General features: G+C 31.9%; 1 protein-coding gene across 1 annotated transcript; it reads right to left on the bottom strand.

Annotated features, from left to right (window-relative positions):
• Positions 1-821: 821 nt before the first annotated feature.
• On the bottom strand, positions 822-8,470 carry HELRODRAFT_177449 (hypothetical protein; the record flags this gene model as incomplete). The annotated part of the gene is made up of 8 exons (XM_009025662.1): positions 822-869; positions 1,561-1,775; positions 3,548-3,625; positions 3,924-3,977; positions 4,057-4,126; positions 4,641-4,691; positions 6,866-7,361; positions 8,418-8,470. The coding sequence occupies 8 exons, from the start codon at positions 8,468-8,470 to the stop codon at positions 822-824; spliced, it is 1,065 nt and encodes a 354-aa protein (XP_009023910.1).
• Positions 8,471-11,553: the final 3,083 nt, after the last annotated feature.

Below are 11,553 nucleotides of genomic sequence, written 5' to 3' on the forward strand. Positions count from 1 at the left end.
AGGTATATATATATATATATATATATATATATATATATATATATATATATGTGTGTATATATATATATATATATATATATATATATATATATATATATATATATATATATATATATATATATATATATATATATATATGTATTGCAGAATTTGTATAGCGCCTCTTATGAGTTAACTTCAGAAGTGCTCTCTACTTTCTTCGCAGTTGAATGTTGAAAAAATGAGTCTTTAGCCGTTTTTTGAATTCATTTCGATCCTTGATGTTGAAACTCTTTAGATCAGCAGGCAACGCATTCCAAATCTGGGCAGATGCTACTGAAAATCTTCTTTTTCCAAAATGAGAAAATATGAACTTAGGAATGTGTCACCGCGGCTTGATGATCGTAGTCGACCCCTATATTGAATCTCTGATACTGAATGAATCTGATCCCTCAGGTAGATTGGTGCATCTCCAGTAAAACAATCTCTTACAAGTAGAGCTAGTTTAAATTTTACTCTCTCTGGCATGCGAAGCCAGTGCAGTTCATCTTTAATGAATTGGTAGATAGGATCAAACCTTGATACGCCAGCAACCAGTCTAGCAGCAGCGTTCAAAACTGATTGAACATCATCTTGTAGCGAAAGGTTGATCCCATACATCATCACGTTACAAAAATCAAACCTGTTACAAATGAAACTGCAAACAAGAGCTTTTGTAGAGTCAACTTTTAAATATCGTCTGATGACTCTTAGTTTTTGAAGCTGGAAAAAACATTTCTTGCATAGTTTATTTACATGAGCCTTCATTGAAAGGTCTGGATCCAAAACCACACCTAGATTTGTCAATGGATCTTTGAACCCGTCAATTTGAAGGAGTTTATAAGGCGTTCCTAGCCACATGTATTGCGTTTTGTTGGTATTTAGCTTTAATTTATTTGCTGTCATCCATTCTCCTACTGCTTTTACAGCATCCGTGACAGTTGTAGAGAGTTAATAAGACAAGCTCGCAGACCCAGATCCGTATAGTTGAATGTCGTCAGCGTACAAATGGCAACGAGCACCTGATGATTCCACAACGCTGACTAAATCGGCAGTGTATAATATATATAACAGAGGGCCAAGGATGGAGCCCTGTGGAACACCGCAGGTAATTTCTGACGTAACTGTGTCTGCACCTTCCCCAACGTTGACAACCTGTATTCTGTTTGACAGATAGGACTGAAACCAGTTAAGTGCATCCTCTGTTACACCATATGAGACTGAGAGTCTTTCTAGCAGAATATCATGATCAACAGTATCGAAGGCAGCACTAACATCCAGCAGTGCAAGCATGGCTATATTGCCCATGTCAACTGCATCACATACATCAGAAACCACTTTGAGGATTGCCGTTTCGGTAGAGTGAGCTTGACGAAAACCTGATTGAACTTTTGGCAGTAATGAATTTTTGTTCAGGTATAAAAGAAGTTGACGAGCGACTATTCTTTCTATAATCTTTGATATAAATGTTAGATTCGATATCGGTCTATAGTTGTTGACAGCATCAGGTATGAGACCAGACTTTTTTAATTTAGGTCTTACTATAGCCGTTTTCTGAGATCTTGGCATGATTGACATATGGATGGAGCTGTTGACCAGGTGGCACAAAAATGGCAAGAGCAAGTCCAATTGTTCTTTTAGAAGAAATGTTGGGAGCGGATCAAGACTGCATGATTTCCCATTCGACGATTGAATTACCGAATTGTTGGCATTAATCGATTTAAAATTTGTTTTTTCAATTTTCTTACTAGAAGTTTCTAGAAAATGATCAATTTATTGAAAATAAAATTATTATCCGAGTTCATCAAGAAAATTTAATAAAACTATTGTTGTCCAAATTTATAACGCAGATAAGCCTTATTTCAATTTTTCCCAAATCATCTTCAGTGCAGGTTTGGTTTACATAGTTTTTTAAACAAAGCAAAGTTAGTTCTTTTGGTGTTCGATTCTTCATCTTTGTTGTTGTCATTCCTTTGTTCCTCATTGTTATTGTAGTAATAAGGCGTTGAGTTGGTAATGATGTAACTATTCTTTGTTAGATGTTTATTTGAGGTTTATTGATATCTATAACTTTTTCTGCAACTTTTAGATGTATTGTGTTTTGATAAATTATTATTGTGTTGTTGTCAAGAGTTTGGCAGGTTATTGAAGTTGCATGTGTTAATTATAAGTGAGATTAGATGGCCACTTTTTGTGTATGCATTGTGAGACGTCTTGATAGTGAAGTGGTTGTAACACCCATATACAAATGTTGTTGACGCGCACAGGACTAATGATCATAAGGAATGTTTAATGAACTGTTTTTCACTATGGGGACATGTCACAGTAGATATTTGTCACTAGTCCTGAACATTGTTGCGGTTGCGTTTGATGATGAGAACACTGAACCAGAAGAGCAGTGAGCGGGAAAGGAAAAGAATTGTATTCGTTTGGATAGGCTGGACACGTGTTTCGTCCCTACCGGGGACTCATCAGCAGCCCGAATACCTATCAGAATAGTTATCGCAGTTTCTTATAAAGCCCGCACAAATCAACTCCTTATTTCGTGGTGTTTTATTTATTAGTCTTTTTAATCGCTAGGATTTTCAATCCGACAACATACAACTCATGAATATGCCAGTTTCTCTGAACTTGTTTGTGAAGGTGAATTCATGCATATACATTTAAAATGTTCTATATTAACGGCAAATCTTTCCCTTGGCCTGGCTCCAAAAATTTTTAATATTCTGTGTGTGACACATCAATGAGATCTGTTGTTGTTGCCAAAAATCGGTTGATTGTTGTGCGAAGATTTTCGCTGTAGTTATTAGCCAAGCAGAAACTTTCTGTCGGTTTTTTCCAAAGATGAATTAGTTGAAATTCTGTTGGATTGTTGGGACAGTTGAAAAAAATGAAGACTGATGTTACATGTCAGGCAGACGTTTGGGTTGTTTTGGTTGATTTTGTTCTGGTAGTGGTTGAGGAAGTGACAATGGTCTGATATTAATTGTGCTTATAATCTTCATTTTTTTCTAGGTAGTGTTCGTTCTATTGGATTGCTAATAGTAGTTATTTTTTTCATTAATTAAAATTGGAGGTAATATTGCTTCTTTGACTGAGCTAGTGTGAAATTGTTTAATTGCTTGGCGGGGGGTCTCTGATAATTTGGGTGTGGATGAACTGTTGGATGGTGTTTTGGTATTTAGTGTGGAGGGTGTTTTTGGGTTGGGAGGTGATGTGGCAAGGATTTGTTGGGTCTTGACTTTGGATTAACAATTGTGATGAAAGCAAATTGGTATGTTGGATAATAGAAAGGATTTTGCATTCGTGGTGAAGATACTCTTGTGGAGTGATGCTGTGATAGTCTGTTTGAAATTCATTTTGGATTGTTTATAACTTTTGAAGGTATGTTTCTGAAGAATTTAGAAACTAGACTTTGCAAGCATATTCTATCACTGGTCTGGATATTGTTTTTTATGTTTGTATCAGTGTTTCTTTATCCTGATCCCAGTCTGTTCCAGATAATAGTTTAGGAATGTTATTCGGCAACTTTTTTTTATTGAAATTTGATGTTTCTTCTCTAACTGAGCCGGTGTGAAATCGTTTAACTGCTTGGCGGGTGGTCTCTCTGATCATTTGGGCATGGATGAACTGTTGAATGGTGTTTTGGAGGGTGTTTTTGGGTGGAAGGTGATGTGGCAAGAATGTGTATGAAAGAATAGTTTGAGAATGTTAATTCTTTTAGCAACTTTTATTAAAGAAATTTGATGATTGAACAAAAGGTGAACATTGTATCAAATGTTAGATTGAGGATTTTGGGGTTGTGTTCTAGAGGTAATATAGAATTTTAAATTTTTATTTGAAGATAAATATTGTATTAAGATGTATGAGGATCTGTTTGTGTATCACGATGACGTATATCCAACCTTGTATGCTACTGATGTTGGCATACGATTCTCCAACATGTGAAATGTGTAAACCTGGCAAGCAATGCTGCTCAATTAGTGGTTTTAGTTTAGAGCTATAGCTTTCTGATCAGGAACTTCCACAAAAAAGCACTTTTCCCTACTCTAAGTCCAACCCAGTGAGCAAACAATGCCAAACCATTTGAAATAATACCTACATGAACCTGGCAAGATATGATGCACAATTAGTGGTTTTAGTGTTACATTATTAGCTTTCTGATCAGAAAAGCACTTTTTCTCACTCCTACCCAGTGACCCAACATAAATAACAAATCAAAAATAAACCTAAAATAAATAAAAATATCATTGCAATAAAAATTTTACTTATATGCACTAAGTAGGAATTGGGGATTGTCTAATAATTAGGCAATAATAATATAATATTGTAATAATTAATATTAAATTGATAATAATCAAATAAAAAAGTAAAAAAGTAAATAGTAAAGTAAAGTAAAATAATCTCTAGTGTCTAGTCTAAATCAAACTTGTGACGCGTAACTGTGATTGTAACACTAATTGACTAATCTGTAATTGTAATGGCAATCGTAATTCTATGTAATGTATGTGTATTATTGTATTTGTATCATTAATTTAATTTAATTTTAATACAAGTATTGAAATCGATTACAATGTAATGTGTCATATTTTTTACTGTAATAACGTAAACTCATAAAAAACCTTTTCGGCAATATAGCCCTCAGAATACTCATTAAAAATGCTCAACAATATCTACGTTCAAATATTCATTTAAAAAATTTAATTTATCACGTACACGGAATGCAACGTCAACAACGTTTCACCATTGGTACAACTACGACGAAGAACGTTGAGCCGAAGTTTACGCATTTAATTTTAATTTTAACATACGAGATGATTTTTATTGCTTGCCACAAAAACTAGACCTATAAATTATGCGAGAAAAGATAGTGAAAAAAGAGTGTTTGCGAAAAAACTTATGACACCATTATAATATTGATTTTGTATTGAAAAACACTTGAAAAGGATAAAAATCGAAAAAAAATAATTAATGTAATTTTAATAATTTATCAAACGATTTGATTATATTTCCTCAAACCAGAGAGCCCGGATACTCATTCTTGAAAAAACCCGTAAATACGTATATGTATGTGAATATATATATATATATATATATATATATATATATATATATATCAAAAACTCAACACTACTTTCAACATTGTTCAACTTTTTTATATTTCTTTTTAATTTATTAATGTCAGAAAAATTAGACATTTTATTGTTTTAAAAATATTATTAAATAAGTTTGCAGATAGCTATTTCAAGTTATAATCTCGTCTTCAGTGCATTATATATAATGTATGTAAGATATTTGATAAGAAGGAGCAAGTAATTATTAATTTATATAAAATATTTAAAACAGAAAACGAATAAAATAAATTTAGTAACATTAAACAATTTAACCCATTAATGCCCAAATTTTTTAACTCAATCAAAATGATTTTTTTATTAGCATTGACATAAAATGTAAAAAACAATTATTCATCAAATTGAAAAAATAACAGTTTAAAAAAATGAGTTCAATGACTGCATCCTAATGAGGTGCAGTAGACATAAATGTGTACATCAATGTCAAAGTGCATTTAAATAATTAAAATTAAAATCATTAAGTTTCAATCATATGCCATATTTCAAAACAATGATCATGCAATCCTATATTACATTTTTTGCACCCTTTTCTTGTGTTTTTGTGGCAGTGAGCGCATCGCTTCTGAGTTTCCAATTGGCTTTGAAAATGGTCAATCCTGTCAGTTCTAACATCGATGCTGACTCTTTTGTTTGCCAAAGTTAATTTTCCTTTAGGACGCCCAGGTGTACTTTTTTGTAAATTGTACATTGATAAATAGTCAAGCACTACTTTTCTTCGGAAGGACAAAAAATCTAAATTTTCATCCTCGTCGTGTTTGTTTTTTTTTATAAAGATGCCAGCAGTTTTTGCATCACCATGTCTGGAATCCAGGCAAACAATGGCCACCACCATTTTTTACTTCTAAGTCCAATCCTATATGCTGCAATGTTTTGATCACATCGATCGACCCCTCCCATAAATTTATTGTATAACTTTACAACATGTGGCTGTTCAACTGATATTCTTGAACTGGTTTTTCGGCACCATCTAGAGGCTTGGCCTATTGGATCTGTTCCTAAATGGTTGGAGGCCATATAAACACTTCTGTTATCATTCCATCCACCAACAGTGTACAAATTATTTTTTTCCGTCATACATTCAAAATATCCCCTTTCTTTCTTTTCTAAATTTTTGAAAATGATAATGGGACATTTTCCCAATTTGTTGTATCTAATTACTCCTGTGCATTTAATTTTTTTTTCGTTCAATTTTTGTAACAGCCGAAAACTTGTAAAACAATTGTCAATATATAAGTTATATGGGACATTTTGTGGCAACTCTTCCATCAAATCTAGCACCACTTTTTCCCCCAAACCCCAGTTTGTGGCTGAACTTCTCACACTATGGGCAGTTCCTTTGGCTCCCTGATATGGATCAAACTGAACAACATAGCCATCAAATGTTACAAGAACCCAGATTTTGTAGCCCATTCGTATTGGTTTACCCATTATCCTTTGTTTTGTGCTGTGTCGCCCATAGTACGGAACCATAGACTCATCGATTGATAAATATTCTTCATTCAAGAAATACTCAAAACATTCGCTATTTATCATCGCATAAAAAGGTCGAATTTTTGACAATTTGTCAACTTTATCTAATTTGTCGTTATCACATAAATGAAGAACTGACATTAAGTCTTCAAATCGGTTTTTCGACATGCAGTTTGACATTGCTTTGTTGTGCGTATCAGGAGAGTTCTCCCAATAATTACGTCGTCTTGGTAGAGACGCATAACCTGACAAAGAAGCATAGCAAAAAAAATACAAATTTCTTCTAATGTGGTAGAAAAATTATGCTTTCCTTTATCTCTTCTTGTATATAACTCTGTCATGTCTTTAATGAAATTAATGACACTGTCATCAAAAAAGGCATTAAAAAGTTGAGTTGGTGTCAAATTAATATTCAATTTTCTCTCAAATGGTTTTGAACCAAAGTCTTTATCCGGTAAATTGCGTCTAACCCATTCACTTTTTATGAGTTCTGGTATTTCAGCTGATAGTAAAACATCATCTTTGAATAGTTTATCAACACTATCAACAATATCATCTTCATAGTTAATTCTAAAATCAGCCGGGGCAGTCAATTGTTGTGCACTAAGATTGTCAGCATTTGTGCTTTCTTCGTGACCACTATCTTCATCCGAACAATTACCAGAAGGAGGCAATAAAATTACATCATCATTCAAAAACGTTTCATCTTCCAACATTGATAAAACTTCATTGACTGTATATCTGTAAATATAAAAATAACGGAAAATAAAATGGAAAAAAAGAAATGAACTAATAAATGCATCTATATACACATTTGTGCCTACTTTAACCCTTTATAAGGTGCAGTAGGCACAAATGTGTATATGAGAAATGTGTATATGCAAATGAGAAACTTATGAGTTATGAGTTATTGAGAAACTAATAATACTTTGTGGAGAGCACTAAAATACTGGATTTTCAAACATTTTAGAAGTAGGAATAATTGTAATATAAATCATCAAAAGAATGAACATTAATTATTAATGTAAACATTAAAAAAACAAACTTTTTAGATGCCATTTTAGCACTCGCCATTATATCAACTTTTTTTTAACAAAATACGAAATTTCTGACAATCTACCGCGAACACCAACAAGAAATGAATTAATTACTTATTATAAATTGTAAACAACGCTAATATTATCAAAAACTGTAAATATTTTTTTAATTCTGAAGAGTTCTAAAGAAAATAATGACCGCACCCTATTAAGGTGCAATAGGCACTAATGGGTTAAAACGCGATTTTCAAAATTTTAACGGCTACAGTTACAGATTAATGATACAAACACAATAATACATACATTACATAGAATTACGATTGCCATTACAGTTACAGATTAGTGTTACAATCACAGTTACACGTTACAAGTTTGATTTAAAAATTATATTACTTTACTTTACTATTTACTTTTTTACTTTTTTATTTGATTATTATCAATTTAATATTAATTATTACAATATTATATTATTATTGCTTAATTATTAGGCAATCCCCAATTCCTACTTAGTGCATATAAGTAAAATTTTTATTGCAATGATATTTTTATTTATTTTAGGTTTATTTTTGATTTATTATTTATTTTATGTCACTGTTGCGGATATATTGGAATGACAACTACCACATTGTCAAGACGTTTGACCATGCATCTACAAGATGGAGCAATTAAACAACATTATCAACAACAGCATAACATCACTTTAAAACAACAAATGTTAAATAACACGGAAATAGTTTATTGCAATAACAACATCACAAACCTGAAAATAGCTGAATCAATTTTCATACAAAACAAAAATCCCTCCATGAACATTCAGGTACAGTCAAACAGCATTCTACCTTCAAATAGACTACTAAATAAAAACAACAATCATTATAATTATAACAACAACTGTTACGACAACAGCAATAACGATAACAATGTTATCACCAACAACAGTGATGATGTAAACAACAATCATACCAATAGTGACAACGTTAACAACAACATCAACAACACCAACAACAACATCAACAACAACAACAACATCAACAATAACAACAACAAGTGCCAACACTGTAGATGATACCAACGCCACAACCCACAGCGCAAATATCAGTTGCAATTGGAACATCACCAATAGTGACAACCTTAACAACAACATCAACAACAACAGCATCAACAATAACAACGACAACAACAACAGTGCCAAGTAGATACCAACGCCACAACCCACAGCGCAAATATCACTTGCAATTAGAACATCATTACACGAAGCAAGAAGAACCACAGCGATGATAATAATAATAATAATAATGTAAACTCTTTTATTATTCAGAGAAAACCAGTAAAATCAAAAATAATCAAAATAAAATATGTCAATAAAATGTTAAAATTAGTTAAATATAATTAAAATGATACAATAATATGAATAGTCATCAACGCTCGTTATCCTGAAATAAGTGCCATGATGATAGCTTGTATAAAAATTGGTAACAGTTTGTTCACGCATTGTTTCTATCGCAGTACAAAGCATAAAATGACGATATTACACTATTGATTAAGCTATATCGAAAATTATCAGTCCAATTTATATCGATTAGAGACAGAATAAAAGGATTATAAAAGCCTATAGGCGATATTTCAAAAGTTTTAATTAAAATATTGAAATGTTTAAAATCATCTACAATGTTATTTTTCAAATTATTTAAATATTTATTCATTTTATATTGTTTTGATTTCATAAAGTTTGTTTCATGGCACACGGTCAGTTCGAGTATTTCAATAGTATCTTTGTTACAGACTGCGATGTCGGGTCGGAGTGATTTGAACAGATCCGTTACTGGACGCACCAAATCTTTTTCCACGTCTGCAAATATTTCGATACCCGGCCTTGCATTTGCTTTTATGTTATCAATAATTATTGTGAGAATTTGGTTGTGGCGGTTTAAATGTCTGCTCAGTGCAGAGGCGGAGCCACAATTTGATAGGACATGTTTGTTTGTTTGTACAGCATTACAAAGCAAAAATGATGCTTCAGTAGATTTACCCCACCTGAAGAGGTTAGCATTAGTAGGTAGCTGTTGAATAAGATATTTTCTGGTGAATTTATAGAGGACCTCTGATAGTTTTACAGTTACAGTTATTATTATTACATGATAATAATAACGTTAACAATAATAATAACGTTTTTAAATATTGTAAAAATAATATTAATAATATGTAGTTAATTAAATAAATTAATTCGCGCTTCTCGGCTGAGCGTTGATATTTACCTCAACAATGATAATATAAACAATCTTGCCGTTAAAATTTTGAGAATCGCGTTTTATATTGTTTAATGTTATTAAATTTATTTTATTCGTTTTCTGTTTTAAATAATTTATATAAATTAATAATTAATATGTAGTTAATTAAATTATTTAAAACAGAATTACCGGTTGAACCACCCTGTTTAGTTCTAGAAGTTCACTGTGCCGTGGGGTTCTATATATATATATATATATATATATATATATATATATATATATATATATATATATATATATATATCTACACACAACTTAAGCCAAGATGAAATTTCATTTTTGAACCTCGGTTTAAACATGCACATACGTCGACCATACAGTAAAGCTATTAAGGAAACTGAACTTGAAATGCTGTACAACGAGTGTCAGAAACTCAAAAAACAGAATTTAATTAATTTCGACAGTAGTTTGCATAGCCAACTATTGGCCGAAGCACATCGCCATCGCGACGCATGTCATAAACCTGCTCTGTCGACAGAAATGCTCCAGGCTGCCAAACGCCTCCGTAGCAATCCCGACATAGTTGTGCGAAAGTCTGACAAGTCCAATATGTATGTGTTGATCAACAAAATTGATTATTATACGCAAATAGTTTGAGCATTGATTCATCAACTTTGTAGTTGTCATGCATTTGATTGAGATAATATAGAGGTATAATTGTTTTTGTCGAGGTTGGAGTTATAAGATTATTTGTTTTGTTGATATAATGTTTTATGGTATTATGAAATTGACTTTGTGAAAATTAACTTAGATGGAAATTAGGTGTCAGGTTTTTTATTGGCTGGTCATCTTCTTTGGTCTCCTTTTCTTTATCGATAGCATCATATTTTTCTTTGTCACTATTTACAATGCTAGTTTTTATTACATCTTTGTTTTCATTGTTGGTTAAGCGCCGGGTTGGAGGGAAGGTTGTCATTTTATGTTGTATATTTATTTTTGGCTTATTGATGTCAATTAGGACTGCTTCTGCAATTTTAAGATGCGTGTAGTTGCTGTTCTGGTATATTACTTTGGTGTTGCTGTCGAGGATTTCACGGCTAATAGTGATTGAGTGTGTTGAGTCCAAATGAGATTTGATAGCACCACTCTGTTTATCGCTGACCTCCAAACTTATCTATTTGCAATGAACGATTGTAATTGATTGTATCATATCGTTTATAAGTAGAATGTACATTTTTTCACTTTTCATTTATTTTTTTTTCTTCTTTCGATAGCGCTTGTGAAAGATATTTATTTTAATGGGTGCTTTATAAGTGTTTGTTAATGATATATATATATATATATATATATATATATATATATATATTATATATATATATATATAATTTGGTATGAGGTTCTCAGATAAACATGTACGGTTGAAGATTACACCCCATTTTGCAGTTAGAAGTTTTTTAAATAAAATTTCAACAACACGAAGCTGTTTTGTTTCAACTTTATTAAACTGTAAAGTTTGGCTGACGGCCGTTTCGGCTAATGCCATCGTCGGAGCCTAGATTGTAAAACCAAATGAGGAGTTAATAATATAAATTATAAGAAATAGTAAATAGAATATTAGATATTAAAATGAATAAATAAATTTTTACTAACATACCAGTCCTGCAAACT

The sequence above is a fragment of the Helobdella robusta genome, assembly GCF_000326865.2.
Source record: "Helobdella robusta unplaced genomic scaffold HELROscaffold_43, whole genome shotgun sequence".
NCBI classification, from domain to species: domain Eukaryota; kingdom Metazoa; phylum Annelida; class Clitellata; order Rhynchobdellida; family Glossiphoniidae; genus Helobdella; species Helobdella robusta.